This window comes from Girardinichthys multiradiatus, chromosome 21 (assembly GCF_021462225.1).
Source record: "Girardinichthys multiradiatus isolate DD_20200921_A chromosome 21, DD_fGirMul_XY1, whole genome shotgun sequence".
Classification (NCBI taxonomy): domain Eukaryota; kingdom Metazoa; phylum Chordata; class Actinopteri; order Cyprinodontiformes; family Goodeidae; genus Girardinichthys; species Girardinichthys multiradiatus.
This window is the reverse complement of record NC_061813.1, coordinates 38,028,817-38,046,271: the sequence shown is the minus strand read 5'-3', so window position 1 is coordinate 38,046,271 and position 17,455 is coordinate 38,028,817. Positions and strand designations below refer to the sequence as shown.

Sequence of the window (17,455 nt, the reverse complement as noted above, 5' to 3'; positions counted from 1 at the left end):
TAACCTCAGTGACAGGGTCTTCAAACGCTGAATGCCTTTGAATAAAACTTATAAAGACAAAGCCTGGTTTTGCTCTTTTAATGAGTTAATTTCTCTCCTACTTTGATGAGAAAATTCCCCTACATCTTATTGAAGGCTTTTAAAGGAGGTAGATGTTGGACCATGTACCAATTTGTTGGTTGGTGCAGATGTTGGTCACTGTGGTTAGTTAGAAACCAATGGTAGCCTAGTTTTTAATGTGCATAGGTTCATGTCTCTCAGCTCCTCCTTCTTCCGTGAAGCCGTTGCAGCGAGTCCTCGATTCAACCCTGAGTTTCTCTCGACTAGAAATAGTCGGCTAAACTAGAGTCAGAGTTGTCCTCCAACCCTAAAGTAGATCTAACAGACTTTAGTAATAAAGTTAAACTCTGATCTTTGTTGTTCCTCTGAGTATTACACTAAACTCAAGGTTAAACTCACCGAGGAGCTCAAAGAGGAAATGGCTGGTTTATCTGCGTCATGCATGTTTACTCTGCTTCCTGTTGTCTCCATGGTTGTTTCTGCTGGTAAGTTTTAAAATGCTTCAGATTAAACCTGTTTAAACAGGTCTAATGGAGATAAACTCAGTTAGACTTCAGGGGTTCACGTTATTTCCATGAAGAGCAGACTGACACATGTTTCCTCTGCAGATATTTGGGCGTTGGTCGTCTTCATGTTCTTATTGAAGGCTTTTAAAGGAGGTAGATGTTGGACCAGGTACCAGTTTGTTGGTTGGTGCAGATGTTGGTCACTGTGGTTAGTTAGAAACCGATTGTAGGTTAGTTTTTAAAGTGCGTAGGTTCATGTTGTCCTCGATTCAACACTGAGTTTCTCTCGACTATAAATAGTTATTTAGCCTAAACTAGAGTCAGAGTTGTCCTCCAACCCTAAAGTAGATCTAACAGACTTTAGTAATAAAGTTAAACTCTGATCTCTGTTGTTCCTCTGAGTATTACATTAAACTTAGGCTTAAACTCACCGAGGAATTTCAACGAGGAAATGGCTGCTTTATCTGCGTCATGCATGTTGCCTGTTGTCTCCTTCATGGTTGCTTCTGCTGGTAAGTTTAAACTTTGATAAGAAGAATAATGTTTTTTCATGTGAGATGATGAGATTTAAATCTATTCCCTGTTCCTGTTAATTTTGGAGATAAATTGTCCTATGTTTGTTCAGGTCTCACATATAATTTAAATCAACTGTGCTTCACTATCTGAAAACTTTGTGTTATTCTCTATTCTAATGTATTTTGGTTCTGTTCCCTGTTTGGACCAGTTACCTCTTAGAAACTGGGACAGATTAGGACCCCATTAAACCACAGTAACTCTGAGTCTCTGTTAGATGATATTTATTGGATTCATTAAACCACATTTCCTCACAGTAAAGACTATGAGTAGAAAATAGTGAATCCTAAACGTCTCCTTGGTTAAAACCAACACATGGTCCATATGAGGCGTCTTGCAGTAAATAATCAACTAAAACTGAGAATGAGACAAAGTGACCAGCAGGCGTGTGAAGGTCCAACCAGCTGCTCTACTGTAGTTCCTAGTAAACATAGACCCATATGAGATTCTCATGGTGGGATAACCTTCAATAAATATACCATGGTTCTACCGGACTGTGATATTAACACTAACAATGTTTAACATGATCTGAAAACTTTAACTTCAATCATCTGTTCTTGGTTTTCACTGTAGATTAAATCTGATGTTGATCAGCTGATAATTATCTGAAACTTTATATCAGAGAAGAACCAATCAATCAATCAGCCAGATATGAAGCTGAGAGGTTTTACTGTTCTCTGGTCTGGGAGAGGTCAAAGGTCAGGTGAGGCCTGGGGGCCATAAAAGGTCAAGATCTGGTTTCAGCTATAAATAGACAATAATTATAATGTTTTAATCAACTATTACAGGGATGTCAAACTCCAGTCCTTGAGGGTCAGTGTCCTGCAACTTTTCTATGTGTCCCTGGTCCAGCACCTGAATCAAAATAGCTGGATTACCTCCGCAGTATGCACTCAAGTTCTCCAGAGTCCTGCTAATGACCTAAATATTAGACTCAGGTGTGCTGAAGCAGGGACACATCTAAACGTTTCAGGACACCGGCCCTCGAGGACTGGAGTTAGACTCCTCTGAACTAGAGTCTGTTTCTAAAGCAACATTAGACAGTAAATTATTAGTCTTCTTATTCTGAATGTGCAGCTTCAACATCTCTGCTCTGTGATGTTTCCTCTCCTGCAGGTCAGAGAATCATCACAGCTGAACCTGGAGACAACGTCACTCTGACATGTAGAGCAGATCAGAACAAACCTGTTATCGTTGTAAAGTGGACCAGAACTGATATGGGGTCAGATCAATATGTTCTTCTATACAGAGATGAGCAGTTTGATCCAGACTATCAGTTTACATCCTTTAAGAACCGGCTGGATCTGGTGGACGTGAAGAATGGAGACGTGTCTTTGGTTCTGAAGAACGTGACAACTGATGATACAGGAAGATATGAGTGTTGAGTTGCTCAGAGAGGAAATAATCGCAGGAAGAGATCCATTCAGGACACTGACCCCATCAGCATTATTGACCTCATAGTTCAAAGTGAGTCTGTTTGTTTCTGGATCAGAACTTCCAGCAGCTTCCTGGTTCTTGACATGAGAGAAACATCTCAGATCAGATGTTAGATGGACAGAAACACTTCAAGGAATCATAGTTTTCATGTCTGACAGAAACATCTTATAACTGAAATGAAAAACAGGCAATATTACAGTATAATTAAAAAAATTAAACCGAACTGTAGAACATCATCTAACTGCTTCATACATTCAAGAAGCAATCGATGCCATATCGTTGATGCTAAAATAATGTATTATTACAGTTATGATAATGTTGTCTAAGACATTCATTTATTATTTAGATTTTAATACATAGAAACATATACAGGTCCTTCTCATAATATTAGCATATTGTGATAAAGTTCATTATTTTCCATAATGTCATGATGAAAATTTAACATTCATATATTTTAGATTCATTGCACACTAACTGAAATATTTCAGGTCTTTTATTGTCTTAATACGGATGATTTTGGCATACAGCTCATGAAAACCCAAAATTCCTATCTCACAAAATTAGCATATTTCATCCGACCAATAAAAGAAAAGTGTTTTTAATACAAAAAACGTCAACCTTCAAATAATCATGTACAGTTATGCATTCAATACTTGGTCGGGAATCCTTTGGCAGAAATGACTGCTTCAATGCGGCGTGGCATGGAGGCAATCAGCCTGTGGCACTGCTGAGGTCTTATGGAGGCCCAGGATGCTTCGATAGCGGCCTTTAGCTCATCCAGAGTGTTGGGTCTTGAGTCTCTCAACATTCTCTTCACAATATCCCACAGATTCTCTATGGGGTTCAGGTCAGGAGAGTTGGCAGGCCAATTGAGCACAGTGATACCATGGTCAGTAAACCATTTACCAGTGGTTTTGGCACTGTGAGCAGGTGCCAGGTCGTACTGAAAAATGAAATCTTCCTCTCCATAAAGCTTTTCAGCAGATGGAAGCATGAAGTACTCCAAAATCTCCTGATAGCTAGCTGCATTGACCCTGCCCTTGATAAAACACAGTGGACCAACACCAGCAGCTGACACGGCACCCCAGACCATCACTGACTGTGGGTACTTGACACTGGACTTCTGGCATTTTGGCATTTCCTTCTCCCCAGTCTTCCTCCAGACTCTGGCACCTTGATTTCCGAATAACATGCAGAATTTGCTTTCATCCGAAAAAAGTACTTTGGACCACTGAGCAACAGTCCAGTGCTGCTTCTCTGTAGCCCAGGTCAGGCGCTTCTGCCGCTGTTTCTGGTTCAAAAGTGGCTTGACCTGGGGAATGCGGCACCTGTAGCCCATTTCCTGCACACGCCTGTGCACGGTGGCTCTGGATGTTTCTACTCCAGACTCAGTCCACTGCTTCCGCAGGTCCCCCAAGGTCTGGAATCGGCCCTTCTCCACAATCTTCCTCAGGGTCCAGTCACCTCTTCTTGTTGTGCAGCGTTTTCTGCCACACTTTTTCCTTCCCACAGACTTCCCACTGAGGTGCCTTGATACAGCACTCTGGGAACAGCCTATTCGTTCAGAAATTTCTTTCTGTGTCTTACCCTCTTACTTGAGGGTGTCAATAGTGGCCTTCTGGACAGCAGTCAGGTCGGCAGTCTTACCCATGATTGGGGTTTTGAGTGATGAACCAGGCTGGGAGTTTTAAAGGCCTCAGGAATCTTTTGCAGGTGTTTAGAGTTAACTCGTTGATTCAGATGATTAGGTTCATAGCTCGTTTAGAGACCCTTTTAATGATATGCTAATTTTGTGAGATAGGAATTTTGGGTTTTCATGAGCTGTATGCCAAAATCATCCGTATTAAGACAATAAAAGACCTGAAATATTTCAGTTAGTGTGCAATGAATCTAAAATATATGAATGTTAAATTTTCATCATGACATTATGGAAAATAATTAACTTTATCACAATATGCTAATATTTTGAGAAGGACCTGTATTTAGTGAATAAGATAAATGAGTGCTGGCTGTAACTGTTTAAAATCACCTGTTTAATGACAATCATTTATCGATCAGTTTATTTCAGATAAAAATATTTAAATAATAAATAAAATGTCCGTCACAATCAGTGAGATAAATGTAAAGCTGAAACAGGAGGTAGTTTTAACACATGAGGACAGCGATGGAAGATTAAAACACAATGCAGAACAAACCGTCACTGAATTTAGTTTTTAACCCTGAGGATCTGATGCCTTCAATCATTTTAATGTAGCAGTTATATTCCACCACTTTACTGGAACATATTAGACCCATAATGTTCTATTTATTGTAATAAAAATCAACTAATAAACATGAAAATAAACACTGGGAGAATCTGTGTTTTCAGCTAATTCAACTGATGGATAAATTCAAACAAATCTGCCCATCTTAGATTAGGTGAGATTAAAACCATCATATCTCAGGTTCTACATGGTCCATCAACATAGAATAAAAACTAGGAGGAAGATTAAAATCTGGATGTCTGAGTGAACTTGGTCCTCCAGGTGACAGAGGTTATTACAGGGCTTTGAAAGCATCATGTGATCTGATCTCCACCAGCATGAAGACTCCTGGGTTACAGTAAACAAGTTTTGTTGCTTGTTGCTCTTCTTCTATTTATCTTCTAATGCTGGGAGTCTGACAAGCTAATATTAGCTGGTTAATTAGACAGGCTGTTGGCTCGGTCAGCTACATCCCACTGTTCTGTTTAACACACCTGTAACCTCTACATACCTCACCAACTGGACCTGCAATAAGCATGAGCTTCATAACAGTGATGGGGGGGGCTCCTTTAGAACCAGAACCAGGACTTTCCAAAGGTTCTGTCTCATTAACGAGAGAAACATGTAGGAGCAACTGGTAGAGCATCAGAACCGGTAAAAGAGGAGAATGCAGACAGACTCTGATCTCTCCAGAACTTTCCTCCGTAAAAGTAAAAAATATGGTGCAGTGAAACTACTTCTCAAAGTACATTTTCTTTCAAAATGTTACTCAAGAAAATGTAACTAGATAGTACCCACCTCTGGTCATCATCTAACTGACAAATCAAACTAACATCTGGTTCTGTTCTGCAGGAAAGACGGATGAACTAAAAGAAGATGGAGGAAAAGAGGACAGATAACAGAAGGATGGAGAAGAGATGAATGGATGGAACACGACTGGACTGATAGCTGGTCTCTCTGTTGGTGGTATTGTTGTTATTGTTGTTGTTGTTCTGGTTCTACGTAGAAGGAAGAGACCTTTATCACCAGAACCTAACCCACCTTCCAGCAGCAGAAGCTGAACCCAAGCAAATTACAACAGAACTGTAAAAGTGTGATGATCCATGACAACCTGTGAGATGCTTTCAACACTACAGGATGAAGGATAAAACTGCATTCTGCCTGATTGTGTTTCCCCGTTCCAGTCCATACTAACACTAGTATTACCAGAACCTTGGATACGCTCAGATTCACTGTGAACTCTTTATTTATATCAGGTTTTTTTTTTTTTTGCCTTCATCAATATTTAAACCGTAGCATAATTTGAAGAACAATAAAGTTTGCAGTTCTTCCTTCTGCTAACAGGCTTTATGGAGAGGCTGGTTTCATTTTCCAGTTGGACTTGGTACCGACCCACACTGCCACAGTCGATATAATTTATTTCAGAACGTGATCCATGTTCAAAGACAATGTTTGGTTATTACATTTATTGTCCCCCCTCCCAACCCCAAAAGGTAGAAGAAATAAAAATAGACGGTATATCAAAGCTCAGGAGGTTTAGTGGAAAAAATACAAACTAAAAAGAAAAACAAAGTAAAATTAATAATCGTCATAGAACTGAATCAAATAGTTGTTTTATGTCAGTGTAACTGTTTTATTTTTAACCAAATTATGAGAGGAAGAAATTCTACAATATACCATAAATAACATCTCTATTTTCCAGCATGATTTAGACAACATTAATGAATAAAAACAGAAATGAAACAGCTCTGGTTTAATACTTTCTGTCACTCAGTGGTGTTCGAACGTTTTATTCTGCAGTTTCTTTCAGTTTTTCTGTTGAAAGGTTTGGATCAGTTCAAAACAGGAAGTCATTTTCTGTCTCTTTTTGTTCAAGTCTACAGAACCACAGATTAAAATCAAAAGAAAAACTCTGTAAGAAACTAATCTGCTGCTGTATGCAACATTTATTCCAGATTGGAGAAATAAACAATGAATTTACTGACAGCAATAAAGAAAGTGTCTTTGTACCATGAAATACATTCATGGAACATTTAACTACTAAAAATTAGAATATTACAGAGGATCAATAAAAAAATATTTTTAAACAGAAATGTCAGGCTTCTGAAAAGTAGGTTAATTTCTATGCATTTAATTTTTTCCTTTTGTATGAATTACTGCATCAATGTGGCGTTGCATGGAGGAGATAAGCCTGTGGTTGTGCTGAGGTGTTCAGGAAGCCCAGGTTGCTTTGATAGCAGCCTTCAGGTCCTCTGCATTGTTTGTTCTGGTGTCTCATCTTCCTCTTGAGAATACCCCATAGTTTCTCTATGGTCTATGGGGTTCTGGTTAGGTGAGTTTGGTGGCCAAGCAAAGTAACAGTGTGGTCTTTGGACCAGCTTTTGGTTGCGTGATGGCTGCGTTGACTGTGTACTTCAGAAAACCCAGTGGACCAGAACCAGCAGATGACATGGATTCTGTGCCCCTCCACTCTTCCTCCAGACACTGGGACGTTGATTTCCAAATGAAATGCAAACTTTACTTTAATCTGAAAACAGTCCAGTTCCTTTTTCTCCTCAGCTGAGGGAGGACGCTTTTGACGTTGTCTCTGGTTCGGCAGTGGATTGACACGAGGAATATGACACTTCTGTGTAGGATTCATCGGTGGCTCTTGGTGCACTGAATCTAGCCTATGTCTTATCTCTGTGAAGCTGTTATCCCTGTTTCTGGTGCACCTTTTTCTTTCGCACTTTTTCCTTCCACTTAACTTTCTATGAATATTCTTGCCTACAGCATTCTGAACCACCAGCTTTAGAAATTACTGTTGGTGGTTAACCCTTCTTATATAGGGTGTCAATGACCGTCTTCGGGACATCTGTCAAGTCAGCAGTACAATATTAAAATTTTCTGAGACGCTGAATTTTGTGTAAGTCATAATCATCAAAATTACAAGAAATAAAGGCTTAAAACATTCTCTGTAATGAATCTATAATGTTTTTTCTTAAATGAGTGAAAATATTTAACTTTTTCATGATAGTCTGAATTTTATAGACGTACCTGTAAGGAGAAATAGAACAAATTAGGGTGGAAATGGCAACAGTCAATGCAATTATAAAACCTTAATCACTGAAACTTCCCATCTGAGCTTTATAATTAGGAGATTAAATAAAAGGGTACGAATCATCTTTAAAGATGTTTTGACTGATTTCTTCGGGACAGAGAGGATCTAAGGACATCAAGATGGCTGCCTTCACACCTCTGCCTCACACATTTAGTTTTGGCGTGTTTTGTCACAAATTTTTGAGGGCAGAATTTGGGGGCCTAATGCAGGAGGCAGTGTCTCCAGCCCCAATGGTCTGAGCATCTACTGTATTTGTAGCCCAACCAGCTTAAATGTTAATAGTCTCACTTGAATTTTTGAAATTATTACAGATTCTTTTTTCTTTTTGGGTATTTCCAGTTTCTGCAGAACCGGCTGTAAACATTTAACTGAAACAGGAGAAAGATTCACACTGCAGCTCTAAATTAAAATAGACATGTTTTCTAAAGTTTATGAATGAAAACACAAGGATTTTTTATTTGCTAATGAGATGTCCAAACAGAAGCAGAGTCTAACAGATGTTAAAAAACAACAACAGCATCTGAACCTTTAAGCCTTTTCTGTCAAACCTGGGGCCAACAGGCTGCTCTTCTTCATCAGAGCCAATCAGCTTCTTCGTTTAGATTACAACTATAGTTTCAGGTTTTCAGCTTTTCCACACCTTGCACATCATGTGAGTGAACGGTTGCACAAGGTCACCTGCTGGGAATAACCCTCTGTCATTGGCTCTGTAATTTAGCTCATTTAGCTTTAATTGGACGAACATCACCTGGAGCAGAAGTGTTTGACAAGCATTTTTGCAGATTGAGTCTTTGGTTTCCACTTGAAAGCACAAAGCAAAGGTGAGCTGGTTTCTCTGTGGATGTCTTCTTCTTTGCATGTAGGTGCAGTTTTTTCCTCCTTTGTCTGCAGGAAATAATCTAAGCTTTAAATGTGTTTTGCTCTTTGTCTAGATATGGAAGCAGCCACGTCTAATATGCAGCATTCTTTTGGGGTGGGCCCTCGAGGTCCAAACCCAAAGCTGGGAACTGAGCACGCTGTTCCGGATCTGCCTCGTCCTGAGGAGCAGCAGCCCCACAAACCGTTCTTCTACATACAGCCGTCACAGCCATACCTGCCCATGCAGAGCATGCAGTGGCCTGTAGCCATGCCCATGTCGATGCCCTACAACCCATGCTATGGTTACCCTGGCTTAGGTAAGACTCTGTTCTCTGAATCGTTGGGTTTGAACTGCTTTCAGTGAAGAAATGTTCTTAAAATGTTTTGTTTTTAATATTTGAGGGTTTTGCCTTCAGTCATTTCATGATGCTAAAAGGTTTGGGTTAAACAGATGGTCTTATCTACATCTTTCAAGGAATCAATGTATTCAATGTTGTTGGCAATATTTAAAGTGAAGAAAGCAATAATCTTAAGCTCATTAGCTAGTAGTTTATCAATCTAGGCTTTAAACAGATCCAATTAACTCCCTCAGAGTTGGAAATCTTATACCATGTGAAATGTTTCCCAATTCAATGCAGTGTGGGAGTTAACCCTCTGGGGTCCCTTTTTAATTTGTTTCACCTGTGGACTCAACACGAAGAATTTTCAAAGAAATATCTCATATGGAAATTGGCACTGGTGTTTTCTTTGAGGGGCTTTAAAGAAGCAACATTGGTTTTGATTTTAAAAAATAAATTTGGGTAAAGTTGTCAGAAATAAACTCCTGCACCTGTCATTTGGCCAAAAGTTTATTTTTTATTTATTTTTTTAAAGACTGACATAGAACTATAGTTTATGAATATATTTCTCCAAAATCCTTTCCAAAAAAACCCACCAACACATTCTATGTGGTTTTACTTCTTACTCGGCTGTTGTAGTGAATAGTAGCTTCGTTTATTTATTTTCCATCCCATAGATGAAAATTTGTCGTTTGGGAAGGGGGGCGGGGGTAGGGCTAAGCATTCATAGGAGTGTGAAAAATCATCGTTGACATTCTATATGTTTATGCAAAGCTGTCAAAGTAGATTTCACTCTATGTGCGACTGGTTATTTAAATTGCATGAGAACATTTATTATAAAAGGATGTATCATTACATTCATGGGAATCAACCAAAAATGAAAACAAATCAAATGTGAATTACACACAAATGCTGAAGACATTGTTTTTAAAGCCATATAAATATACTAAAATAAAATAGTTGTCTTGGGACCCAGGAGGATTAAATATAGTGACTGAAAACAAACTTAAATTGTTGACCTTAGTTGTATATTTCTACGACCTTTTCTTCTGAACTTTCATGGAAATTGACCTTTTTGGCACCATGTCACTGCCATCTGGTGGGCATAACGTGTAATGTAGGAGAAACTCGAGGGCTTGTTTTACAATTGGAGTCTGTTGGCCTCCAGCTGATTAAACCCAACTGGTTTAATTAGACCGGCAAGGTTCACTGGTGTAAGATGTTGGGTAGGTACAGGTGTAACTGGAATTTGTTCTTGATCATTGTCCTCTTTGCTAAAGTTTGCTTTCCATCTTTAGAGATGTTTTAACACATGGCATGTCAAATTCAGGCCTTTATGTTGGAAAATAAAAACTCTCAGATGCTGTTTAAGACCTTACTTTATGAAGTAATGGTGTAAATGCTACAGGTCCTTCTCAAAATATTAGCATATTGTGATAAAGTTAATTATTTTCCATAATGTCATGATGAAAATTTAACATTCATATATTTTAGATTCATTGCACACTAACTGAAATATTTCAGGTCATGTCTTAATACGGATGATTTTGGCATACAGCTCATGAAAACCCAAAATTCCTATCTCACAAAATTAGCATATCATTAAAAGGGTCTCTAAACGAGCTATGAACCTAATCATCTGAATCAACGAGTTAACTCTAAACACCTGCAAAAGATTCCTGAGGCCTTTAAAACTCCCAGCCTGGTTCATCACTCGAAACCCCAATCATGGGTAAGACTGCCGACCTGACTGCTGTCCAGAAGGCCACTATTGACACCCTCAAGCAAGAGGGTAAGACACAGAAAGACATTTCTGAACGAATAGGCTGTTCCCAGAGTGTTGTATCAAGGCACCTCAGTGGGAAGTCTGTGGGAAGGAAAAAGTGTGGCAGAAAACGCTGCACAACGAGAAGAGGTGACCGGACCCTGAGGAAGATTGTGGAGAAGGGCCGATTCCAGACCTTGGGGGACCTGCGGAAGCAGTGGACTGAGTCTGGAGTAGAAACATCCAGAGCCACCGTGCACAGGCGTGTGCAGGAAATGGGATACAGGTGCCGCATTCCCCAGGTCAAGCCACTTTTGAACCAGAAACAGCGGCAGAAGCGCCTGACCTGGGCTACAGAGAAGCAGCACTGGACTGTTGCTCAGTGGTCCAAAGTACTTTTTTCGGATAAAAGCAAATTCTGCATGTCATTCGGAAATCAAGGTGCCAGAGCCTGGAGGAAGACTGGGGAGAAGGAAATGCCAAAATGCGTGAAGTCCAGTGTCAAGTACCCACAGTCAGTGATGGTCTGGGGTGCCGTGTCAGCTGCTGGTGTTGGTCCACTGTGTTTTATCAAGGGCAGGGTCAATGCAGCTAGCTATCAGGAGATTTTGGAGCACTTCATGCTTCCATCTGCTGAAAAGCTTTATGGAGATGAAGATTTCATTTTTCAGTACGACCTGGCACCTGCTCACAGTGCCAAAACCACTGGTAAATGGTTTACTGACCATGGTATCCCTGTGCTCAATTGGCCTGCCAACTCTCCTGACCTGAACCCCATAGAGAATCTGTGGGATATTGTGAAGAGAACGTTGAGAGACTCAAGACCCAACACTCTGGATGAGCTAAAGGCCGCTATCGAAGCATCCTGGGCCTCCATAAGACCTCAGCAGTGCCACAGGCTGATTGCCTCCATGCCACGCCGCATTGAAGCAGTCATTTCTGCCAAAGGATTCCCGACCAAGTATTGAGTGCATAACTGTACATGATTATTTGAAGGTTGACGTTTTTTGTATTAAAAACACTTTTCTTTTATTCGGATGAAATATGCTAATTTTGTGAGATAGGAATGTTGGGTTTTCATGAGCTGTATGCCAAAATCATCCGTATTAAGACAATAAAAGACCTGAAATATTTCAGTTAGTGTGCAATGAATCTAAAATATATGAATGTTAAATTTTCATCATGACATTATGGAAAATAATGAACTTCATCACAATATGCTAATATTTTCAGAAGGACCTGTATATGTAACTTTTGTTCCAGTTAATTGATACTTAATGCCCAAATATCCAGTTGTACCTCTCCTGGCACTACAGCTCTCCATCATGCCATCCCCAGCCTTATGTTTGGCATGTATTATCTGTCATTACTCTGCAAATTTGTGACTAGCAATATTTTTTCCTTTTTTTACTGTATTTAAATGTCTGTTTTATCGTTGTAAAGGGTTTGGCCTGCCAATGATGCCCCACTATCAGCCAAAACCCTACATGGAGCCCCCTGGCTTTGTTGTTCCCCATACCCATCTCCATTTGATGGATTACAGACGCATGCTCAACCCCCAGTACTACCACTCCATGGCCTACCATGCCCGCAGGTTTCGTTACCAACACAACTCTGCGTCCAAAGAAATGACCAGCTCTGAGGTTCAGACTGAGCCCCTTCTCTCAGTTCATAGGACCAGCACCTCAAGGTCCAATGAATGCTCCAACAATGCCCTTGGTGACCCTACTGGTCAGCTGCAGTCACCAGCTTTGACTGCACAGATGGAGGATCATCCTTCAGAGCTCCAAGAGAAGGCACCCTCTTCCACCACAGGGACACCATCAAACAGCAGCTTTGTGATTCAAACTGAGGAAGTGAGGATTGAATGCTGCACCACACCAGTGGGACTCAAACTGCTACATGCTCATGAGGCTGCAGAAATGTCTCAGAGCTTCTCCCAGGATCTGGTCCAGTGTAGTTCTCTTAACCAGAGTGGTCTCCTGCAGGATGAGGGTCTCGAGCTTAAAGCAGACCAGTCTGAGCAGGAGCTTAAAGTTTGTCCAGACTTCCTATTAGTTGGGAAGCCAAACACTGGGGCGAAGGCCCTTTCCCTAGAGGAGCCCAGGAACCAGATAGATCCTGTGACTGCAAACAAAGCTGAAGAGACTAGAAGTAATAAAGATTTGGGTGTGACCTCAAAGAGTTTTCACTACAAGGTTGTTCACATGCCTTTTGATCCAACATATTTGGATGAACTTAGAAAGATGGAGTCCACAGTCTGGTCGTCAGAGGAAACTATCATGACTTCTCCTGTCCAAAAGACCTTCGTGAAGGCTTCCAATAAAACACTGAATGCTTCACCTGAAGGCAATGCACTGGAAATGGTAATGTTAAAGGCTGTTCCTCCTGAGGAAATGATCCCTGTGACAGAGTTACCTCCACTTGCAGAGGCTGAACTAGACAAAATGATACCCACTGAAGGAAATATTGGGAGCGAGATGTCTGAAGCTAATATCTGCCCTGCTACAGATGATTCTCCACTGCCAGTGCTAACAAACACAGCAGAGGTGACTCTTTCAACTAATATCCTTCTGTTAGACAAGTCTCCTCTAGAATCAGACGGAGATCAACGCCAGCTTGAAACTACAAATGACCAGGTTTATCAGGAGACCTCCTTTGAATCTTTGCCTGCCTATCTCCCCTCCACCAGCTGGATTTCTGACTTTGATCATAGTTGCTACTCCAGAAAGATGCCACTAACTCCTATAAAGCAGAATAGACAGATTAATCTACATGGCCTGGATGTGTCTAAAAGGAGAAGAAAGTTGGATGTGGATTATAAGGAACAACTGAATGTTCTGAAACCAAAACAGAGGTACAAACCCAAAGGCAAGGTGGATCGGCAAAGTCTCTCTGACCATGAATGCTGCCTGAGCAAAAACTTTAATGAGAACATGTTCAGCTCTCGTGGGTCCAAGAACAAGCGGCTCTGTACCAGATGTACGGCAAAAAGTAGGATCAGCACATCTCCTAGTTCTGTGTGTGATGGCCAAAGCTTAAAAAGGAAAGCGGTTCCCTTGCAGCAGTGGAATGTCCTTTTACCAACATGTGAGGCATGCGAATCTCACACAAAGAGACAACTCATGAGAAAAGGTTCCAATCCAGACCTTTGTTCTCTCCATTATGGACAGGACACTGAGGGTGAATCATCTGGGAACAGCTCATGTCAGACGGGACCCAAATGGAGGGCAGCTGACAACTCAAGAAAACGTCAGGACCTCAAGAGGCCGCTGGCACCCAGGCAGATGGTAACCAAAAGTCCTGGGCCAATCCGCACAATGCTAAAGGAGAGTAACTGTGTACATAATAATCTGCAGAACCAGTCTGTTGGTTGGGAAAGGCTGCGCCACTGTCCGCATGGTAACACCATTCGAGAAATTGACGAGAACTGCGGCGCGCCAGTTTCCCCAAAGGAAAAATTGAGGAGCCGGGACCAGATGTACCTGACGCACAGACGAGAAACTGGTAAGCCAATGGTTTTATCAAAAATCACTGGGCTATATTACTTCAGTTACAGTGCCAAGAACAATGGCTTCAGTCAGTGACCTTTACATCTGGTTGAGCAGAAAATGTCTTGCTTTCATGGAGCAGTTTTGTTTTGGTTCAGTGTTTATTACAGCAGCTAACATTGTCCTGACCTCTCATTGTAAACATGTCTTCCAGCAGAAAGGTCATGGAGGGATGCTACGCCCAGCACTTACAATGGTTGGTTCTTGAAGGAAGCCACCTCACAACACTTGATCAGTCACAAGAAAACACAACCACAGTCACAAGGTTTGCTTTTGGTGTTTCACTTGACTCTTTTTCAAGAACAAAACCTAGTCTAAACCCTTAAAACAATATCTATTAGACTGCAACTAACTCAGGCAAACAAATCCCAATGGAAAAAGTCTTGAAGGTTAAAATCAAACTGTCACATTCAGTGTTTTTGCCACTGTATAGTTTGAATGTCTGATGGCCTATTTGTAAAAATCTATTCATACAAGAAAAGGAGCTGGCATCTAAAAGCTTCCTGAGGATATATATGTTCAATCTACAGTTGGTCTCTGTCTTCCCCTGGCATCTTCACCAGGCTTTGGTTAAGTCCATCAAACTGGCCAGTAGCTGTTGGTTTATCTTGGGGTTACATTTACTTTGGTAGTGCTCAGTCAATAGTCAGCATTCTCACTGCCTAGAAGCTGGATACACGGGGAATGCTGACATGGCTGCGTTTCCGTGTCATTTCAAACTTGAGCTAACAATTGTTTTCATGATTGGCAATAAAAACTGAATAGCCTTCCCCATGGATATGGATTCAAGTAGTTGACGTCCAATTTGCTTGTAGCCTGTCTTGGATGTACAACTGTATAATCCAAGGCAATAAAATGGCAGCATTGAAAGTAGTGTTTAAAATACTGCTTTGGACATTTTCAAATGAAATCACCTAAAACAGGGCTGTCCACCCCCAGTCCTCAAAGACTGGTGTCCTCCATGTTTTACACAAGTTCCTGCTCTATCACAGCTGAATCGTGTCCTGGCATAAGTTTGTGCCGGAACCTGCTATGGATGCATTTATTTGATTCAGATGAGTTGGACCAGTGAAACATTTGGACCATGTAGGACACAGGCCATGAAGGACCACCTTTGGACCTAAAAATCTGCACATTTAAAATCCACCTAGACTAAAGCCATTTTTTTTTTTTTTTTGGCCTTTTCTATCATGTTTCTAAACATGAAAAAATGACTCCTGAAGGATGGAAAAATATTTTTCATTCTGAAACCAGTGATGCAGCTACATTTTCACATTTGTCTTGCAGCATTTACAATAATTGCCATCTTTGTCAAACCACCTTGTTTGAAAAGCTGCAGTCACATTTTGTAAACTGAAGTTTGTAAACTGGCCATAAAAGAAAAAGGGATGTTTCTCTCAGAACAGGAAAATATTGGAGTACTGTACTATATTTAATCTAGACTGGATGGGTTAAGTCAATACATTTACTTTCAGAAAGCACATTTAGAAATATTTGTTGAAATAATGCAGCCTGTTGATGGATTTAGTTTCTCACATGGGATGTGGTTTAATTTTGTATTAAATATCTTAATCTTGAAATGTGGCAGTGACTTTTACATCCTTTTTTTTTTTTTTTTTTCCTCAGGAACCTCCACAAAAGAAACACGATGCTGATTTGCACATAAGCACAACCCAACAAAGTACAACCACTGTTTTTAAATGATCAACACATAATTTAAATTTTTACCACGCTTGAATATGTAAATAATCACAATGTTCACTATTTATCATATTAAAATAAACACAACCTTCATAGTTGCAAACACCTTTAAGTTGTCTTGTTCCTGAATTTGTCCACAAGAGGGAACTGTTACTATTAAAAAAAAAAAACCAACAGCTTAATCCTCACATCAGACGATTAAATGTTTTTCACTCATTTCAAAGAACTGGGAAAATTATAACTAGAAAGTGTTTCAGTTATCAATGGCAGATCTTGGCTTTGAGTTTCTTTTAAGCTTCCACCTCTGCGGAGGTGGGTAGACTAGTCAGAAATTGTACTAAAGAGGGGTGTTCAATATATTTTCAAGTAAAAAGTAGTCAATTATTCAAGCGTATCTGCAAAAGCTTCTACAGAACAATTTGTTCCTCAATTTAATTTGCACAAAATTAAGATGGAAATTAGAATAATGTAAAGCTGCATGCAAATTCTGGTATTGGTAATATTTATGTTGGAACAGTACAAAGTCTTTCCAGTGACGATATATTAAAAAAACCTGACATTTTAATAGCAGTTTCACCTTTACAAAATAGTAATCCTTATTGGTGATGTCCAGGGAACTTGTGATGAATAAAACCAGATAATGTCTTTATTTTTTTTAATACTCTGTATAGAAAACTCAGCAAGTTGCAGGTAAGTTTGATTTCTTTAACCAGTGTGCTAGGCGGTACTAAAACAGATCAAATCAAGATGATGAAATGGAACAGACCAACAAAAGCAGAAATAAGTTATTTAAATATTCGTCTTGTCGTTTTTGAGTCATGACAGAAAAGGTCAGATCTCTGAGCTTCAGCCTAGTAGAACCAACAGCAGCTGAGCTAAGGGCCTGTGGAGAAACAGACAGTTGAAGCAGGTCAGGGAGGTAGGGAGGAGCAAAACAATTAAAGCATTTAAAAGCGAAGAGGAGGATTTGAACACTCGTTCTTTGGCGCTCAGGCTGAAAAGACAGAACTGGTGAGATGTGTTTGCATAACCTTAAGATGAGCAGCAGCATTCTGAAAGGGGGGGCCTGACCTATTCCAGCATGAAGTGAACTGCAATGATAGCTGTGATTAAAAGCATAGATTATCCCCAGCTGAAATGACAACATTGGTTTCAGTTTGGCCACCTGGCGTAACTCAATTTATTTTTGGCAAAACACTGTGGACCCGTTGATCGAACTTGAATATATGGTTAAACCAAGAATTGTAAGATGTGGTTCCAGATTTCCAAGCATTGGAAGAGGGGTGTGTCAGTTACTGATGGGACTAAATGGTCACCTCAGTT

The 17,455-nt window shown here is 40.2% G+C and overlaps 1 protein-coding gene and 1 long non-coding RNA gene across 6 annotated transcripts; both read left to right on the top strand.

The window, feature by feature from the left end:
* The first annotated feature begins 295 nt into the window (after window positions 1-295).
* LOC124858343 lies at window positions 296-7,772 on the top strand. 2 transcript variants are annotated; one of them, XR_007035806.1, is made up of 3 exons: window positions 296-545; window positions 2,256-2,606; window positions 5,672-7,772. It is a non-coding gene; the product is annotated as an uncharacterized LOC124858343 (long non-coding RNA). The 2 variants fall into 2 exon arrangements; XR_007035807.1 differs by lacking the exon at window positions 296-545 and adding an exon at window positions 672-1,078.
* An 807-nt stretch (window positions 7,773-8,579) lies between these two features.
* Window positions 8,580-16,239, top strand: LOC124857720. 4 transcript variants are annotated; one of them, XM_047349094.1, is made up of 6 exons: window positions 8,580-8,740; window positions 8,852-9,094; window positions 12,324-14,170; window positions 14,240-14,387; window positions 14,586-14,696; window positions 16,058-16,239. In XM_047349094.1, the coding sequence occupies exons 2-6, from the start codon at window positions 8,854-8,856 to the stop codon at window positions 16,084-16,086; spliced, it is 2,376 nt and encodes a 791-aa protein (XP_047205050.1). In that variant the 5' UTR covers window positions 8,580-8,740; window positions 8,852-8,853; the 3' UTR covers window positions 16,087-16,239. The 4 variants fall into 4 exon arrangements, with proteins under 4 accessions (XP_047205050.1, XP_047205049.1, XP_047205047.1 ...); XM_047349093.1 differs by having other exon boundaries at window positions 8,581-8,740; window positions 12,324-14,387; window positions 14,589-14,696; XM_047349091.1 differs by having other exon boundaries at window positions 8,581-8,740; window positions 12,324-14,387.
* Window positions 16,240-17,455: the final 1,216 nt, after the last annotated feature.

Coding starts and splice junctions, on each gene's coding strand:
- LOC124857720 (XM_047349091.1), top strand. CDS start 8,854: ATGGAAGCAGCCACGTCTAATATGCAGCATTCTTTTGGGGTGGGCCCT. Junction 14,388..14,585: donor GACGCACAGACGAGAAACTG/GTAAGCCAATGG, acceptor CATGTCTTCCAG/CAGAAAGGTCATGGAGGGAT. Junction 14,697..16,057: donor AACACAACCACAGTCACAAG/GTTTGCTTTTGG, acceptor TTTTTTCCTCAG/GAACCTCCACAAAAGAAACA.